Genomic DNA, 20,128 nt, shown 5'->3' with positions numbered 1-20,128 from the left:
TCAGCAGTGACTCTCATATCCATAAGATCTGTATCACACAAAGGATAGCATCCTGACACATGCCCCGATTGATTACCAGCATAAGTTTTTACCGGTAAGGGCATTCTCCAACACATGGTTGTATACACTGAAGTACACTGTACATGACAGCACACAGTTAGGATTTGACATGAAAATTTCTGAAGTATGTGTGTGTCTGAAACAAATGTCACAAACAGAATACAAATAGGAGCCAAAGTTGCAAGGCATTAAGGTTAGGTAACCATACACAAGAACCATTTCTCTATAACCTATAGGTCAATGGTTCTCAACCTGTGGGTCATGACCACTTTGGGGTCTAATGACCTTTTCACAGAGGTCACCTAAGGACATCAGAAAACACAGATATTGACATTATGATTCATAACAAAATAGCAAAATTACAGTTACAACATAGTAACAAAAAGAATTTTATGGTTGTGAGTCACCACAACACGAGAAACTGTATTAGGAAGGTGGAGTTACCTTGGCACAGGTGACTCTATTTTTGTTATTGGCTTTGAGGCAGGGTATTACTGTGCAGATGTGGTGGTTAGCTTTGAATCACCCCAGAAAAGAATGATGAGGGATTATCTACATTAGGTTGTCCTGTGGGTGTTTCTGTAAGGGACTATTTTAAGTTAATCAATGGGGGAAGATCAGCCCATGGTGGGTGGCTCCATTCTCTAGGAAGGGAGCCCTGAACTGGATGAGTGGATAGATTGAGCTGAACTCAAGCAACTAAGCATCACCATGTATTCATTTCTTTCTTTCTGCACTTGGCTGTGATGTGACCAGTTACTTCAGGTTCCTGCCTTAATTAATTTCCCTACAGTGATGGATCATAACCTGGAATTGTGAGCTAAAACAAACTGTTTCTCCTTTAAGTTTCTTGTTGTGGGATATTTTATCATAACAACAGAAATGAAACCAGGGCAGAATTGGTGCTGAGCAAATGGGGTTGTCACGACAAAGCCTGACCATGAGGCTTTTACGCCTTTGGGAGAGTTTGGAATTGAAGGCTTGAAAGGTTGTTAAATGCTAGCAGCAGAGTTTAATGGGCTGCTTGAGCAGGAGTTTGAAGAATGTGGAAAGGTGGGAGGCCTGTGTCTTAAGCACCGGCTTACCACTCAGTGTGATAAGCACATTGATAGGGCCTCACAGAAAGGGCTGTGGGATCTGCTGAGATCTTGGTAAAGGAGCCAGGTAACACACAGTAGAAGGCATTTGAACTAAGTCTTCAGAAATAAAAATGGAACCACATGTAGATTCAAATTCTAAATCCCTTCTGTAATTACATGATCAGATAGATGATCCACCTGTGGTTAGATGCCTTCTCTGCCACTGTCATTTCACCGAGTTCTCATGCATCTGGCCATCTTGTGACATCACACATTCAAAAGGTCTTCTATTTGGCAACCAAACAAGGGCAAGGAGGACTGAACGCCTCACTCAGGATATAGTTTTATATGACAGACTCACATTGCTTTTTGCCCACTACCCTATAACATAGGAGAGTCCTTCTTTTTGGGATTTAGCGGCTCAACAGATTTGGAAGAATTTGGGTAGTTGATGCTTCCTTGTGTTCTGTTGCTGGGTGAAGACAGAAGGTTTAGCATGTCAAATGGTAAAGGCAAAACCACAGTGGATGGCTTCTCTGTGGACAGCGATTGAAGAGTGTGCAGGTATCGAAGCTGAACAGCAGCTGGGGTGCCCGACAGGATCTCAGCTGCCATCCTCAGGGACTCAGAAGCAGCCCTTTCCCCTTCCGCAGCAATCATCTACAGAACATGTATGAAGAAAAGCAACGTGATCATGTATGTTCTTCATTTCATGAAGGCTTTAAGTGCTTGCCATTCAGTGTGACCCAGAAAGCAAGTACCATACATCTCCTCAGTTTCAGGCACTTCTAAACGTGGGGCACTGGACTCAGTCTCTGGTGGAGGGAGCAGATAAAACTAGCCATCAAAATTGAAGGTGGATTTTCTTATACGTCATGACAAGTATACATCAAGTTTAGGGGTATTGTTAATGTGTGGTAGGCCCGAAAACTTAGTAGGATTTTGCTTGCCATATGGAGAACAAGTTAGTCCTAGTTCCAGGGACAGACATGGCATTATAACTTGTTAAAAAAAAAATGGGTAAGCATTTCAGAAGAGAAGGCTCTCAGCCCCTGTCTTACAGATGCCACCTAACATTGGGCACAGGGAACTGGTTCAGAGACCTAGATGCAAATGTGGCGCAAAAGGCCACCTTTTCCTTCCCTCCCTCCTCTTAAAGTCTTCTGTTATTGGTTCTTCTAAGTGATTATTTTTCTTATTTGAGCGATATCTGCCTCTCTTCATGTCTTCATTATCCTAGGGGTGACAGGAGCCTCAGTTATTCAGGGATAATCCTAGCACAAGAGAGGAAGGATGGTGAGGGAAGATTTTAAGGAGAGAGGGTGAAAGCAGAAGAGGAGGGGGTTGTTAGCAGGAAATTGGGGGAGAAGTTGAGGTACTGCATAGTGATCCTGTGAACACACTGTCAACTGTGGTGGGGATACAGCCAGATTCTGTTCAGGTCCTGGACCAATGTGGGGGAGCACAAGGGAATGCTTTCCACCAGCAGGCCTTCCACTGGGTTCTCAGTTGCTCTTCAAAGGCACGGGTGGGAGAGTGGAGTGCTCAGGAGTGGCTCACCCGCACTTTGGCCTGTCTTTGAGCCTCAGCTTCCACAGCCAGAGAGTGCTGAAGGCCAGCTGGCAGCCTCACGTCCTTACTGAAAAAAGAAGGCAAACAACATAGGTGTGCATCCTGATCTTAGTGTCAGGGCAAAAAGAAGGCAGACAGCATAGGCGTGCACCCTGATTGTAGTGCCAGGGCATCTCACAAACTTGCCCCTGCCTACTGTTGTTCCATGAATAGCAAATTCTTTCTTTTTTATTTAAAGATTTATGTGCATGTGTATTTTGCGTACATGTATGTCTGTACACCACATACATGCCTGTTACCCATGGAGGCCAAAAGAGGCCAACTTGGAATTACAGACATTGTGAGCAGAGATTGAACCCAGATCCTGTGGAAAAGCAGACAATTCTTTAAACCACTGAGCCATCTCTCCAGCCCTGAATAGTAAACTCTAAGCGAGGAGATAGAGCTGTTACTAGAGTCCTAACATGGAAGATAAGCAGAAAAGAACACATCTAGGTCAGTGCCCTTAGTATAGGAATGACCACTATGGAGGCTGCATGGGGCTAAGGCACTCTAATTACAAAGCCCATATTTGTGTTCACAGTTTGTGGTCATCTTTCTCACTTATGATTTCATGTAAATCCAAATTAGTAAGTTTGAATAATGAAAAACAACTTTGAAGAACCATACAATTAAAACTAAAACCAGCAGAATTCATCTAAGTTTATAAAAGAAAATTGATTTGGGGGAGAAGGAAGGAACAAATAACAATTCTATGCTATATAAAAGACACAAAAGTAAAATTTCATTATTGCACTTTCCAAACCAGTCCCAAAGTGGTTAAATTAAGGAATGTAAACACAAAATTTTGTGTGGTCATACAATGGAATATTATTTGAGTATGAAATGGAATGAAGTACTGATGTGTGCCACACCATGGGTGAACTTTGAAAAATTGTGTCAAATGAAAGGAAGCCTGACACAAAAGTCTTCATGCTATGACTCCAATTCTGTGAAATATCCAGAATAATAGGCATATCCATCAAAGGGCAACTGGGGGCTAGGGTAAGGGTTTTGGAGGGTGATAGAAATGAGGATTTAGGACTAAAACCACTAAACTAGTACCAAAACATGATTAAAATGCTAAATTTTATGTAAAACTCCTTAATGCATTAAAAACCACAAGGATAGTTTGTTTTAATGTTGTAGCAATTGCATCTTGGCTATGAGATATTAAGTCATTTTTCTCTAGTATCAATGCAGCTGAGTATATGAAATGAGTTTTCAAATACTTTCTGGTTCTTCTCCTACCTACATTTCAGTTCTCTCCACTTTGATGCCCCAAATACAGGTCACTGAATCCAAGGCAATCTGTGGAGGGAAGAGTTGAGATGCCAGTGAGACCTGCCTCCCCAGGTGGAAATAAGAGGCCACCCCCTACCCCGGGCACCAAAGGCCACTGTTCTGTCCTCAGAACAGGTCCTTTCACGGGGCACTGGTTTTCAGTGTCACAGTGTCTGGGGCAGAGTTGTTTAACTTGCACAGAGCTATTATATAATCACCGAATCTAAAGATGATGTCGGAACCAGAATAATGGCTCTCAGAGATGCTCATGTCCCTAGGACCTGTGACTGTCACCCAAGAGAACTGTTGGGATGTGATGAGACCAAAGGTTCTTGAAGGATATAATCACAAGTGTCTTCATCTGAGAGAGGATTTGACCATAAGAGAAGATATCATGAAGGAAGCAGGGATGGTGCTGGGCACTGTGAAGTCGGGAGGGGGCCGGGACAAGGACGAATGCAGGTGGAGCTAGAGTCTGAGAAAGGCAAGGTACTGGATTCTGTCTCAACCCCCAGAAGGACTCTGCTGTGGTGATATCGGATGTAAGCCCAGTGAAGCTGATTCTGCACTCTGGTCCTCGGGCTACAAAAGAGTCCATTAAGCTGTGCTATTTTAAGCCACCAGGTTTGGGAATATTTGTTTCATGAGCAAATAGGGGACTAGTATAGACGGTACATTTTATTTTCAGTTTGTTTTAAAATACACTCCTTAAATAACAGCATCTCTGTGCTCAGACACTGCCAAATGACTAACATTTTTAGACTACTTTCAATTCCTCAATGCTGGTGGTATTACGTTTCACATGCTTCTTAGTCCTCTCTGCCCTCCACCATTGAAGTTGGAAATGGGTAAGGGATAGGGCTTAGAGCCCCCCATGTTGGGCCATGATCATTTCAAACTTAGCTTGTGATCATTTCTTAGTGGATAAATACTAATCTCAGTATGTTGCAAACCCTGGGGGAGGGAAACCAACTAATTAGAGGGAGCTGGTGCAAGTAAGAAATGTGGAGAAATATATCATAGATGAGCTGGCATTGTAAGGAACAAACAAGGTTTGTCCTGTGGGTAGGAGGCAGGAATTCCAGGCAGAGGAGGAAGCCTGAGGAATGGAAAGTGCATGGTGGCTGATTGCTAAGCAGGTGGGAGTGCTGGACTGTGCAGAAAGGGTGCAGGGACGGAAACTTCAAAAGGGGGACATTCCTTGATTCGTCCCAATATTCTGCACTGTGCCAAGTCCACGGAACTCATAATCTGGGGAGACATGTATGTAAATACCTAAATTATAACTCACTGCAACAAAATTGAGTTTGTATCAGCAGCCTGACCTTCATCCCTCCGAGGAGATGGATGCACAAGGAAGACACTGCTGAAGGGGACAGTGGGGAGCATGCAGAGTGATTTGAACATCCATGTAGGAGCTCCTGTGTGTCACTCATCTTTCCCTCTTTCCAGCATCTCTGTATTTTCCAGCATCTCTGTATTTTCCAGCTCCTTCCCTTCCCCTCAAGATATGAACACTAGTTATTAGTAACTCTCTGGACAAGTCACAGACATTTGGACACAGCATGTGTTTTCAGGTTCTATAAAGCAGTCACTGCCAGTGTCTTTCGTTCTTGTGTTTCCTGTTCACATCTTTCTTCCTAATAGCCTCCCAACCCAATTCTGGTGTCCCTGTGACCTCAGTACTGGGATGAGTCCCTGGTGAGAACTGCCACCTGACTAGCTGCTGCCTGCAGCCCTGCTTTGTTCTCTGTCTCAGTATATTTTGCCATCATGTCTTGGTAATAGAGGCTATGGATGAGACTGTAGAGCCTGTGGACTCAGTAAGATTGCTTAGAGGGACTTTTCTTTTTCATTTTGGGGTGTGTGTGTGTGTGTGTGTGTGTGTGTGTGTGTGTGCGCGTGCGCGCGCACCCATGTTTGTGACTACAAAAGCCTTAGGTTGACATCAAATGTCTTTCTGTTTTGTTTCCTTTATTACATCTCCACTTTATTTCTTGAGATAGGGTCTCTCACTGGATTGGAAATCCATTAATTGGCTAGACTAGTCAGCTAGAGAGCTCCCCCACCCCCCACTCCAGCTCTGCCACCTTATGCCAGGCCACATTGCCACACATATTCATCATTATACTCAGCATGGTACCTTTACATCTTGGGCAATGCTTTTCCTTTCCAGGAGAATTTCGGTGAGGGATCGATGTGCCAAGAGGCGCTTCATGGTGGTTTGTACCAGGAACTGGATGGCTTTGGACACATGAGCAATACTGCTCAGCAGAAGAGAGGCATTTTCCATGCGGTAGTAGCAGATGGCGTCTATCTCCATTATAAACATATCTTTGGTAACCACCTAAGGAAAAGAAAAGTTTGAATGCTGGCTAGATTCCTGGACTCCTTCCTATGTGGGTGAGGGGAACTAAATGCATTTAAAGTACCCTTTCCAGGAGTAAGACTATAGTAGGAAAAAAAAAAAACAAAAGAGTAACGGGAGGTTGATTCTTCAAAATTAGACATATGTTTTTGATGCATGAAGGTTTTATTAAGCACACTAAAGAGTCAGACCTAGTGATGCCTGCCTCTGGGAGGAAGAAAAAGATGTGGGGGTGGGGTGAGGGGAGAGTATGAACACAGTCCAGGCTCAGAAGACAAGACTTGAAAGAACTTATAATTTTGCCAGGCCGTGGTGGCTCACACCTTTAATCCCATCACTTGGGACACAGAGGCAGGTGAATCTCTGTGAGTTCAAGGCTAGCCTAGTCTATAGAGAGAGTGCAAGGACAGTCTCCAAAGGTACACGGAGAAGCCCTGTCTTGAAAAACAAAAACCAAAACCTCACAATTTAAAGGAATCTTGTTAAAAATCCCCCCTTTAAAAACAAAAACAAAAAGGAACCCAAGAATAATTTTCTTGTATGAAAAACTCTCAATTGATTTTATGTCAAGGCCTTCCTAAACTGATGCTCAGTAGGTCTCCTGGAACACAAGGTCTTTCACATACACTTACTGGAGTGACATTAGAGGGCGAGCTGGGAATTTCCATCAAAGCCCCATCTTCTCTGGTATTTTTTATGTCAACTTGACACAAGCTAAGGTCATCTGGGAAGTAGGAATCTTAATGGAGGAAATGCCTCCATAGGACTGGCCTGTAGGCAATCTGTGATTCATTTTCTTGAGAGATGATTGATATGGGAGGGCTCAGTCCATTGTAGGTGGAGCTACCTCAGGAAGGTAGTCCTGAGCAGTATAAGAAAACAGAGCAGCCAGGCGTTGGTGGTGCACACCTTTGATCTCAGCACTCGGGAGGTAGAGGCAGGTGGATCTCTGTGAGTTCGAAGCCAGCCTGGTCTACAGAGCTAGTTCCAGGACAGGCTCCAAAGCTACACAGAGAAATCCTGTCTCAAAACACAAAACAAAAACAAAACAAAAAAGAGAACAAGCTGGGAGGAACAAGCCAGCAAGCAGCACTCCTCCTCCATGGTCTCTGCTCTAGATCCTGCCTCCAAGTTCCCGCCCTGAGTTCCCACCATGGCTTCCCTCAGCTGTAACACTTTCCTTCCCAGGTTGCTTTTGGTTATCAAAGCAATAAAAACCATAACCAAGACTCCATCCGTAGACATTATCATAGGGATGTATTTAAGGAGTTAGCTATAAGAACTGCTATTCACAATACTGCTTACTGGAATTGCCAATGTGTAAACTGTTTGAATAAACTGTGGTGTATTCACATAATAAACTGTGGTATGTCCATGTGCAGTGAGAGCAATGAGCTAGTATATAAAAAGATGATTACAGTGTATTGTTGGGTAAAAAGTGAACTGGCTACAAAACAGTATAAAATATATAGGTAATTTGTAAAGGTAGTCATAAATATAGTAAAGTCTGGAAGATTATATTCCAAAACCAATGAGCATCTATGGGAAATAGTATTAAGGAGAAATATATTTACCAGTGCTTTATTGTGTTAAAAGCAAATATGTAAATCCCAGTTTTTTACTGAGCATATTCATAAAGTTGTATAACCATTCATTTCTGTAAATTCCATCTTGTAAAATGGAAATTCTGTACCTATTTAACTCCCCACCCAATTCCCTTGCTCTTAAAAGCCACTACTATACAGTCTCTATGATTCTAATGATTCTAAGCACTTCATAAAAGTAAAATCACACAGAATTCATCCTCTTGTTATGACTTACTTCATTTAGCGTAGTGTCCTCCAGGTTCATCTATGGTGTAGCACATGTCAGAATGTCCCCTTGAGTCTGTATAATGTCTCACGGTATGTATAGCTGATGCTTTGCTTATGCATTATCTGTTGCTAGTCATGTGGGCTCTGTGTTTGAGCTTCATGAACCATATGCACCAGCATTCAAACACCTCCTCTGGATTTTTTTTTCTTCTTGGTAAATTTTATTATCTAAAGTAAGCATCTTTGAAGGGAAACCATTTGTACTTACCCAAAGAAAACGAAGGGAAAGAACTTTGAAAAGGTGGGAGACTGTTTCTCTGCTAGAGAAATATGAATGTTGCCTTTACTTTGCATTTTCTAAAATTTTTAATTGTGGTAAAATAGATAACATAGACTATGCCACCTCTCGTGTACAATTTTGTCATGTTATATATTACCATTAGTATATAGCTTAGTAGTTAAAGCCACCTCTGGGATGCTTTCATTTTACAACACTGAAATCAAATGATTATTGCCCCCCACTTCCCTAGAGTCCCAGTAACCAGCATCCTGTGTGTCCCAAGGAATTGGGCTACTCTAGGAAACATAAGTTACCTAGTTACTGGATGTAGATTATAAAACTATTTGGATTTTGTGATTGACATTCCCACTTAGCACAATGTCCTCAAGCTTCATCCATGTTATGTACAGAACATATCAGAATCTCTTTCCTCCTAAAGGATGAACAGTATCTAATCATAGGACGCATACCACATTATCTACTCAGCCATCAGTGGACATCTGAGCTCTTCTAGTTAAAAGTGTTTTTTTTAAAGATTTCTCTTAATATTTAAAAATTATTATTGGATATGTATGGATATTTTTCCTGCATGTATACCACTTATGTGTAGTATCTCTGGAGGTCAGAAGTGGGTGTTAGATCCCCCAGAACTAGAGTTACAGATGGTTGTGAGCCACCATGTAAGGGCTGGTATTCGAACCTGGATTCTTTGGAAGAGTAATCAATGCTCTTTAACTGCTGAGCCACCTCTCCAACCCCTGCTTCAACTTTTAAAAGATATTTGTGTGTGTGTGTGTCTGTCTGTCTGTCTGTCTGTCTACTGTCTGTCTGTCTGCTGTCTGAGTGCAGAAGAGTGCACTGGATCACTAGGAGCTGGAGTCATGGGTAGCTCAGATGCTACAACAGAACTCTGGTCCTCTGCTAGAGTGGCAGCTGTTTTAAACTATTAAGCCATCTCCTGTCCCTACATCTTCTTATGAACATTGAGGGAAAAATATTTCTTCAAGATCCTGATTTCAATTTTTGAAACTTCTAGCTTATAGCAATACTATTTTTAAGTTTTGGAGAAGTTGCCCTATTGGATAGCTGCATCCTACAATGTTGTCTCATCTTACAGTCCACCAGCAGTGGATGAATTCTAGCTTTACTACATTCTCTTCAGTACTTGGCACTTGATACCTGTGGTGGTTTGAGTAGGTATAGCCCCCACAGATTCATGTTTGAATGTTTAGCTCATAGGGAGTGGCACTATTAGGAGGTATGGACTTTTTGGGGTAGTGTGTCACTGTGGGGGTGGCCTTCAAAACTAAAGCTATGCCCAGTATGGCACACAGTTGCTTCTGAATCCTGCGGATCAAGATGTAGAACTCTCAATTCCTTCTCCAGCACCATCTATGCCTGCATGCCACCCACCATGATGATAATGGGCCGAATCTTTGAAACTGTAAGCTAGCCCCAACAAAATGTTTTCCTTTATAAGAGTTGTCATAGTCATGGTTGTCTCTCCACAGCAATAAAACCCTGAGACAACCTTTCCCCCCTTCTGTTATATTTTTCTATATTTTTGATTGTGAGCCTAGCTTTTAGCAGCTGAACCATGTCTCCAACCTCTGACTTTATATATATATGTATGTACGTATGTACACACACACACATATATGCCTTCCTAATAGGTGTAAAATTATTTGCATGTCCCTAATGGTTAGTGAAGTTGAGCATATTTTCATTTGCTTGTTGGCCATGTGCATGTCTTCTAGTTCTTCATATATGTTCTTCAGGGAGATGTCTAATCTAGCCTGTATTAGTTTGTGCTCTTCAGAATAATAGAACCATTAGTGTGTGTAGAGCTATATCATTTTTAAATGATTAGCACATGTGATTATGGAAACTGGTAAGGCCAAAAGTTCGAGTCTGGAGACCCAGGAAGTCTTTATATTGCCTATTGGAAGAAAACTTCCTCCTCTTCAAGCCAAAGTCAGTTCTTTAAAACCTTCAACTGATTGAATGAAGCTTACTCACATGATCAAGGGTAAATTGCTTTATTAAAAGTCTACTGATTTAAATCCCAATCTAATCTGCCAAATACATGCACAATTACATCCATTTTGTTTAACTAAATGTAGGACAAATAACAGAGGTCTAGCCTACTTGACATATAAGATAAACTATTATAAATTCCTTTGTCTATTTTTTAAAGTTAGATTGTGGCTTATGTTGTTTTTGTAGACCTGAGTGAACTCTTTCTATATCCTATATATTAAACTCTTACAAATTATTTGAAAATACATTTTCCTGTTACATAGGTTACCTTTCACTCTGTTGGTTATATACTTGAATAATGATGCTTTTTCATTCTAATTTAGTCTGCAGCTCTGCTTTTCTTTCCTACCTTTGAGCATAGTTACTTTGCCTTGGGATTGAATTGGACAATAGACCATAGAAATGTCAAGAGAAAGCAAGCACAGTGTGCATCTCACCTCATGGAAAGGTATCTCCAAGGTCTGGAGACGGAGGTCAACCTTGTGGTAGGTGTCCAGGCATGGCAAAAAAAAGAACAGGCCTACAAGAAAGCATGAGGAAAGTAACAGGTGAGCAGCAAGTGTGAAGACTGCTGGGGAGTGTCTTTTCAGGGCCAGGCTGCTTTGCTCTTCTAAGCCTCCATTGCCCAGAGACCATCAGGTAGCTTCGCTGTAACTAAAGTATTGTCATATAATTCATATTCAACTGTGAGCACTTGATACATTATTAGACTAAGTTCAGTATATCACGTATAAACAGAGATTATTTAAGAAAACAAAACCACTTGCTCACTTGAGGCATCATATTGACCCTTCCAGATCTCTTACATATCTGTCTTTTCAGTAGACTCAGGCTCTGTAAGTACAGTGTCATATGCATGAATGTTAACATTAATGTGTCTTGGAGTCTTTTAGGTACTGTGTAAAATTGTTCTACTATGTGAATGTAGTGGTGCATCAGCTTAGATCTAACAACTTGTCTGTCAAATCTGAAAATATGGGCCCCGGGATCATCAGAGTAGCAATATTATGCCAGCAGATTTGTGTTGGCCAGTTAGTCCTCCTCATCCCAGACAGAATACAGATTCAATATGCATTATCTGTAGACTGGTTAATTGAAAGTTTCCTAAAGCACCTTGGATGATTTGGTACTGTGGTGGTTTGGAAATGGTCCCCATTGGCTCACATATTTTAATGCTTAGTCACCAGGGAGGGGCACTATTTGAAAAGATTAGAAGGATTAGGAGGTATGGTCTTGTTGGAGGAAGTATGTCACTGGTGGTGGACTTTGAGCTTATGAAAGTCCATGCCAGGCTCAGGATATCTCTCTCTCTCTCTCTCTCTCTCTCTCTCTCTCTCTCTCTCTCTCTCTCTCTCTCTCTCTCTCTCCCCCTATGGATCAGGATAGCTCTTAGCTACTCCAGCATCTGCCTGCATGCTGCCATGCTCTCCAGCATGACGACAATGGACTAAGCCTTTAAAACTGTTAGTAAGCTCCTTACTAAATGCTTTCTTTTATAAGGGTTGCCTTGGTCATGGTGTCTCTTCACAGCAATTGACCAGTGACTAAACAGTCACCCTTCAAACGCCACAACTTTGTGAAAACTAGTAGCAGCTCACAGTACCCAGGATGTATGGGAGAGCATCCAGCCAGTACCTTTCTCAGCGCCCAACAGGGAAGATGGTCTGTGTCCTGGGACTCTGGAGTCTGGTCCTGTTTTGTTTGGTTCTGAATCCTGGAACTCTCATTTGTATCTCCTAGACTGGTCTCCATTTTTAACTTGTTCTTGCAGGTGTGGCTCAGAACTCAGACCCTCTGAGTATATGTGTAGTGGGACTTCATTCTTTATTATGCCTTCTTGGCTGTCTCCAATCTCCAAATCCAAGCTACCAGACTTACAGACTAACCATACTTCTGGACCTCCTCTGGTATCAGGTCCTAGAGATCAGAGACCATGCCTTATTTCTCTAGTCTCTGGTAGTCAGTGCACTGTCTAAAACAAGGCAAGGCTTCAGTCTGTACCTCTTCTACCAACTAAAGACATATTTGTTACTAGATGCTTGGCTTTCATGACCCATCTGCCTCCATTCCCAATTCTGAACTGGCTCAGATTTTCTCTGAGAAGTCACAGGATTCTGACCATACACACACTGTACTCAGACCAACTTTATCTATAGGTCTGTAGTCACTTTGTTGTTCCAATGAGACTAGCCCTGGTGTGGGACTCCCTGTTGTTCTTTTGCTGCAGCTAATGCCTATAAAACACAAACACAAGACTCAGTGCCCACGTGGAGTTTATTGAGAGAGGGGAGAGAAAGGGGGTAGCTGGTGGCCAACCGAAAGCAGGAGAGAGAGAGAGAGAGAGAGAGAGAGAGAGAGAGAGAGAGAGAGAGAGAGAGAGAGAAAGCAAGAGAGAGGCCCGCTTGGTGTGCTTGCTTTAAAAGGGGGCTTGCGCATGCACATGCATAACTGAGTCCTCTGGCAGCCAGGTAAAGCTTGAAGTAGCAATGATGTGGCCATGAGCAGCGTTCCCCCCATCATCGGGCAGGGTCAGCTGGCTGCTAGTTCCTAACTCCCTGCGCTCCTCTCTCTTGGTCACCTGTGACCTATCAGTGATATTCTCCAGAGAATTTTGTGATAAGCTGCCCTATGATGAAGAGGTTGGGAATACAGGTATAGTGACTCAAATAACTTCATATAATCTAAGATATGGATTATAACTATGAATGGATTAAGGACACTATCAACAGATCATGGGATGGGATAAGAATTTAAAAATCATGGAGAGTAATTCTTACCAGGGCCTTTGGCTCTTCCAGGGAGCAGATGTCCCAGTCGGAATATAATTACTCTTTCATATTCTTGTACAACCTAAAGTGAAAAGTAATACTTTGAAGTGACTTCAAAAGAAAAAAAAAAGGATTCAAAAGACTTTTGCATGGGAAATTCTTTAGATTACAGGAATGTATTGTTAGCCAGGTGTGGTGTTAGGCAGGTGAATCTCTGTGAGTTCAAGGCCAGCCTAATCTACAGAGTAAGTTCCAAGACAGCCTGGGCTACATAGTGAGACCCTGTCTCAAACAAAATCTTTTGTTTTGAGATCTAAGAACAATGCCAGGCATGGTAAGTCAACTTAATATCTCATCAGTTGGGGGAGGCAGAGGCAGGAGGATGACCTGTGTGGTCTACATAGCATGTTCCAGGACAGCCAATGTTACATAGACCTTGTCTCAGAAGGTGGGGAGGGGGATAGGAACTGGAGAGACTACCCAAGGGGTAAAGCATTTTCTGCACAAGTGCAGTAAGGACCTGAGTTTGAATCTCTAGGACCTGTGCAGAGCTGGACATAGTGCATGTCTGTAATCCATGTTCTTCTCCAGTGAGACTGCAGGCAGAGGCAGATAAAGCCTAAGAAGCCTGTGAGGCAGCTAGCCTGATGTACACAACCAAACATCCAAAGAGACCTGTCTCAAACAGCATGGAAGGTGAGAACGCCTGAGCTTGTTTTCTGCCCTACACCTGTACACTGAGGCATGTGGTCTGCCATCATACACACACACACACACACACACACACACATACACACACACACACACACACACACACACACACACACACACACACTGGATTTCTATTAACACTGAATGTTCTAAAATCTATACACAATAAGGATAGACACCAATGAATAAGGACATTGACCATGTTAATGAAATGACTATGGTATGAAACAATTGTATGCCAACAAATTAGCTTAGAGAGATTACCCAAACTGACTCAAAAAGATGAAAAACTGAAAACATAAATATACAAATACTAAATTATTTTAAACTCCCTACAATGTAGAAATCCTTGTACACTGCTGCCAGGAATGTAAATTGGTCCACTCACTATGGAAAACAGTGTGAGTATTCTTCAATAAAATTATCACCAGCAACTCTGTATCAGAGAATATAAACAAAGAAGTCAGTTTGGTTTTTTTGTTTTGTTTTGTTTTGAGGCAGGGTCTCACTATGTAGTCCTGGCTGGTCTGGAATTTGAGATATAGACCAGTGTGGCCTTGAACTCATAGAGATCCTCCTGCCCCTGCCTCCTGACAGCTGGGATGGAAGTCAGTGTCTCAAAGAGATGCACAGTTACTCATTCATTGCAGTATTATCACAACAGCCCAGATAATGAATCGACCTGCTCATCAACAGATGGCTTTTAAATACACACACACACACACACACACACACACACACACACACACCACCACCACCACCACCAACAACAACAACAAAAGACACAGTGGGAGCACACACAGGGAGATGTTATTTACCGCTAGAGAAAAAGAAGAGGGCATTTTGTTACTTGAAATGAGCCAGGCAATGACAGACATTTCACATTTTCACTTTTATGTGGAAGCAGAGAGTATGTGATGGTGGCTGTTGTCAGAAGCTGGGGATGGGGGAGATTGGCGATCTGGGCAAGGGGTAAAGGTTCTGCTATAAAGGATGCAGGCATCCTGGGATCTAGTGTATAGTATGGTGACTCTATTGTATTTGTGTAGTGTAATACCATATTTGAAATTTACTGAGAGAGTCAATTAGTCTGAAGTGTTTTCTTTACACTTAACTGAAAGGGATGCCCATCTTAGTGTGATGGTGGTAATATTTTCAGGTATATATGATTATCAAAACATCACACTGTGACTGGGGATATGTGTTGGTGGTAGAGTACTTTCCTAGCATACCTACAGGCCTGGATTTGATTCCTAATGGCTATCAAGTTTTCACAAATTCTTCCAAAAAACAGAACATTGAGGAAAATCCCAATATATCAACTGAGGCTGATATTACTATGATCCATGAAGATGAACCACATACCACAAAAATCCTATACTGCCATTTATCTTATGAATATAGATGCAAAAAAAATCCCAAACAAATGACCAGTAGTCTAAATCCAGTAACATTTAGAAAGATTTTACATTATGACCAAGTGGTGTGTGTGTGTGTGTGTGTGTGTATGTGTGTGTGTTGTGTGTGTGTGTGTGTGTGTGTGTGTGTGTGTGTATGTGTATGAATAAGTATGACTGTGGAGGTCAGAGGACAATGGACAACCTTGGCTATTGTTTTTTTTTTTTTTATCATCATTCATTTTCCTTTTGATAGAGTCGCTCATTAGTGTGGAGCTCACCAAGCTAGGCTAGTCGGCTGGTGAGCCCCAGAGACTGACCTGTCTTTACCTCAGGTGCTGGCTAATTTCATATCAATTTGACATGAGCCAGAATCATTGGACAAGAGGAAACTTCAACTGAAAAAATGCCTTTACCATATTGGCCTGTGGCACATTTTCTTGATTGATAACGATGTGAGAGGGGCCAGCTCACCATGGGCAGTGACATCCCTGGCCCCCATCCTTGGCCTGATGGTCTTGGGTGCTATAAAAAAGCAGGCTGAGCAAGCCATGAGGAGCAAGCCAGTAAGCAGCATCCCTCCATGGCCTCTGCATCAGCTCCTGCCTCCAGATTCCTACTAGCCTTCAAAGATGAACTGTGATATGGAAGCCTAACTGAGATTAACTCCTTTCCTTACAACTTGCTTTTGGTCATGGTGTTTCATCACAGCAATAGAAAACCTAACTTAGACAACTTCCTCGTGCTAAATAGAATTACAAGTATGCACTACAGTGCCTAGTTTTGTTTGTTTTGTTGTTGTTTCCAGACAGGGTTTCTTTGTGTAGCCCTGGTTGCCTTGGAGCGTGCTCTGTAGACCAGGCTGGCCTTGAACTCATAGTGATCTACCTGCCTCTGCTTCCCAAGTGCTGGAATTAAAGGCCTGTGCCACCACCCAGGGCTGTTTGTTTGTTTGTTTGTTTGTTTTTATGTGGGTACTGTGGATCAATATCAGGTCTGAAGCAGGCACTTTACCAACTGAACTATCACCATAGCCCCCAAGTTGGATTTTTAACATCCTAGAGTGAACAAACAATATATCCTATCAGTAGAGAATAAAGACTAGATACCATGTGAAAAACAGATGCAGAAAACAAACAATAAACAAACCAATGGGATACCGTGCAATGCAGTCTAGTGGGAGGAGTGGGAGAAGGGGTTGGGAAGCCACTGTGTGCTTCGAGGAGCAGGACCAACACCAGCACTAACTGCATCTGTAGTGCCCAACCGCAGTGCCACTCTTCCCTGGCAGCTCCAGACAGTGAAGAAAAATGAATGCCAGGAGTGCTGGGCCCAACCATTTCTGCCCACCATGAAACAAACTTTGCTTTGGGATTCCCTTTCAAGTGGGCTGTGGCTATTTTAGAGCCACACACAGACTACTGTTCTTTCTGTCCAATTCTCCCACTTCTTGTGTTACCTGCTACCCCCCCTTTGGTTTTTGTGACAGCTCTGGCTGTACTGGAACTCACTTTATAGGCCTCGAACCCACAGAATCCACCTGTCTTCCTCGGCCTTTTCTGATTCTCTCTCCTCTGAGTGCCTCTTTTATCTCAGTATGCACTTCCTGAGCTACTCAGGTCTTCGTTTACTTCTGGGGACCAAAGATAATTAATTGTCTCTCCTGGTCTGTAGAAGTTGCCTGAGACATTCCCCTATACTGTCAAAGTGAACGATCCGTTCTAGGATACTCTTCGTGTCACCGAGCATAGATGAACTAGATATAGCATCTGTAGAGTCTCTGAGGCTAACAGGGATATCTATCAATATATCTATCTGTCATCTATCATCTATCTATGCCATCATTTTACACACACACACACACACACACACACACACGCACGCACGCACGCACGCACGCACGCACGCACGCACGATTTGCTAAAGTATTGTTCTAGCCATGACATAAGACCTATAGGTTGGGGGAATGAAAGAAGCTTCATGTTTACATTGAGCAGGTAGGTTTAGACTGGAAGATAGGAGAGTAGCCTAGCATGGTCTATGCAAGACAACAGAAAATCACCTGTGGATCCACGTAGACACTCACCTTTATGCAGAACCAGATGGAGAAAGGGAAAGTTATGATGATGAAGAGCAGTGAGGAGAGCACAAGCAGCCACTCACAGGCCCCTAACCCAGAGGACTTGATCCCTAGGAAGACGATAATATTGAGACGTCACCATGTTTACTGAGCAGTGTCTGCCAGTCTGGTGCTAAGCACTGGAGTCAGAAGGGTTTGGAGACATGTCTGTAAAATTTGGTATGAGCCAGGGATCAGAATAATCAAAGTTCCCAGGTCTGGGGTTGTCTGTGTGGGCCCATGGGAAGTGGAGTAAACTTCTGGACAGGCAGGGGGAACTGGGGTACCAGGAGGTGGTGTGTGGCGGCGGGGGGGTTGGTTCCACCATTTCATGTCACTGATGACTTTTAAGCAGGGCACAGGACCTCTTTAAAACCCAATTTCCTCGACTACATATGGGATATTGACTAATTACTATCCAATAATATCTAGCTCATGAGCTATATCGGATATATCTGATGCAAGGGTGAAATGGCATACACATACCAGTTCACGCCTGGCATGTCTCAGGCTTTACTGTGTGAAATGTCTACAGATTCCTGGCACTGCCTGCCTTCATGTCTGAAATTCTTTCATTGGGGTCCATTTACTGGAGTAAGGGTTCCTCGGTCTTTGGAAATCACCTATTCGGCATAATGTTAGTTTGTGTCTGTAAAAAGGTTGTATGCAGCTGGGGTGTTCCTCATCCATGGTGCTTTGACTCAACACCAAAGGCTCTCGGAGACTGGGCTTTCAGGGCTGGGCTGTGACAGGTGCCCCACTGTCTGGAATGGGAACTTGATCTTCTGCCTTTCCAGCATTACCCAGACCATCATGTAAGCCAACCCCTACACACACCTCTGTTGATTCTGGAAAGTTCTGCCCAACACAAGCAAGCTATTTAATTTCTCTGAGCATTTCCCCTCATCTGTGATGGTGTGCCACTAAACAATCCAAAACCCAAACGCCCAGGGTGTGCCTGCCCCATGGAAAGGACCCCACAAATGGGCTGCCTCCCTTGCCTATCTCCCTGCTGTGATCTGTCACTTGCATTCTTATAGCACTGAACCCAACAACTTCTCCTAAGGACCAGAGCATTATCAGTTAGGTAAAAAGTGTGAGCATTGTCCATTTGGACTATACCCCCGCTGCATGAGGCTTCCACAAATAGTAGCTTTCTATGGTTCAGCATTTATTGTGTTGCTGGTAAAGAAAGGTTAAATCTCCACAGAGCCAGCAGACAGCAATGTGGCCTGCCGCTTCTTTCTTTCGTCAAACATCTGCTAGCCTTTAATTTGAGCATAATGATGTTTTTCCTTACATTTGCTACGAAAAGGGCTGGAAGTAGATAATTTCTCCCTAAGAGTTGTGGCACCCACGGAAGTGAAAGAGACACTTTTCTTTGCATCTTCCCCAGTGGCATGGTGGTGTTCTCTATTTAGTTTGCAAGGATTTAGCTAACATTGTGCAAGGTGCATTGGAAGGTGCATTTTATCCTCACATCTACCCTAGGAGCATACACTGTGGTCAGATGGCCAATAGTGAAGGCTGTTTCTGTGGTCACACTGCTAGCAAGTGGCTAAGCTGAAATTTAATTTCAGATCTGGCTCTTTGACTGGGCTCTGTTGCCTTTGCATTTTAGGGAGTGGGTTGGGGGAGGCCATTCCAAAGAAAGGCTAACATACTCCTGGGTAAGACTGATGGGCGAGGAAGAGAGAAGAGGCACACGGTTGTTGTTCAGAGCCACCACACTGCGCCAACAGGCCCTTTCCATGACCACAAAAGCCATCAGTGTGGTTCCTTTGCATGTTGACTGGGCCCATCCTGAACTACTCTCTCTTCCAACTTCCATCTCTTTGGAGAAAGGGACCAACTTATTAGCTTATGTTGCTATTTGTATTTCCTCTGATGCACTTCGGTCTCACCACTCAGTAACCGCCTTAACTGTGTCTATCAAGCTTTGTCACAGTGGGGCAACTTACTCCTCTTGTCTGACATCTCTCACCTGCCCTCCATACCTTCCTCTGGTCGCTCACTCTCCAGCAGCGCCACCACTTCGGTTCCCTCTTCACCGGAGCCCCGAACGTCATCTACATCCACTACTGTGGCCTTGGCGGTGGTGGTGGTGGTGGTGGCAGCGGTGGCGGCAGGGGATCGGGGCTCTCCCCCTATCCGGGTCCGCCCCGCACCCCGCCGCTCCGACCCAGCATCCGGGCGCGTGCGCCCTCCGCTGCCCCTCCCGGCCTTCGCTCTCTTGTCCTCCCTAGAAGAGGACCTGCCACCTCGCCCGTGGGCCTCTCTGGAAGAGCTTCGGGCCCTGCTGTCCATTCTCAGAGCGCCCCAGGGCCAGGTGCGGGCAGAGTGGCAGCCTCAGCTTTCTGAGCGGCTGGGGAGAGACCTAAGACCCTAAATAGGACCGTGCGGTCCGGAGGGAGGGGCAAGGGGCGGGGCCTGTGTGGCCATCCCCACACACACACACACACTAAACCCAACTTCTGTTCCTTGGAGGGTCTGGACAGAGACCGCAGACCCCCAAGATGACTTAGGGCCGGATGCTCAGAGGACCTGGGTGGGAGAACCCGGGTGCCACCGCGCCTGGTGGCTTCGAAGATAGTTCT

General features: G+C 43.7%; 1 protein-coding gene across 1 annotated transcript; it reads right to left on the bottom strand.

Moving 5' to 3' along the window:
* Window positions 1–1,166: 1,166 nt before the first annotated feature.
* Nphs2 (NPHS2 stomatin family member, podocin) lies at window positions 1,167–19,838 on the bottom strand. The gene is made up of 8 exons (XM_051186039.1): window positions 19,529–19,838; window positions 17,499–17,602; window positions 13,314–13,386; window positions 10,974–11,056; window positions 6,178–6,381; window positions 4,006–4,061; window positions 2,700–2,778; window positions 1,167–1,799 (listed from the first exon to the last, which is right to left on the bottom strand). The coding sequence occupies exons 1-8, from the start codon at window positions 19,836–19,838 to the stop codon at window positions 1,521–1,523; spliced, it is 1,188 nt and encodes a 395-aa protein (XP_051041996.1). The 3' UTR covers window positions 1,167–1,520.
* Between the last annotated feature and the right edge of the window lie 290 nt (window positions 19,839–20,128).

Source organism: Phodopus roborovskii, unplaced genomic scaffold (assembly GCF_943737965.1).
Source record: "Phodopus roborovskii unplaced genomic scaffold, PHOROB, whole genome shotgun sequence".
Classification (NCBI taxonomy): Eukaryota; Metazoa; Chordata; class Mammalia; order Rodentia; family Cricetidae; genus Phodopus; species Phodopus roborovskii.
Note: the sequence above shows the minus strand (reverse complement) of the source record. Positions and strands in the feature narration are given on the sequence as shown.

What these genes read in the sequence shown, in the direction of transcription:
- Nphs2 (XM_051186039.1), bottom strand. Translation starts at nt 19,838, where the DNA reads ATGGACAGCAGGGCCCGAAGCTCTTCCAGAGAGGCCCACGGGCGAGGT. An exon ending in GAGTGAGCGACCAGAGGAAG is followed by an intron (nt 17,603 to 19,528) that starts GTATGGAGGGCA and finishes TCGTCTTCCTAG; the next exon opens with GGATCAAGTCCTCTGGGTTA. An exon ending in CCATCTGGTTCTGCATAAAG is followed by an intron (nt 13,387 to 17,498) that starts GTGAGTGTCTAC and finishes TTTTCACTTTAG; the next exon opens with GTTGTACAAGAATATGAAAG.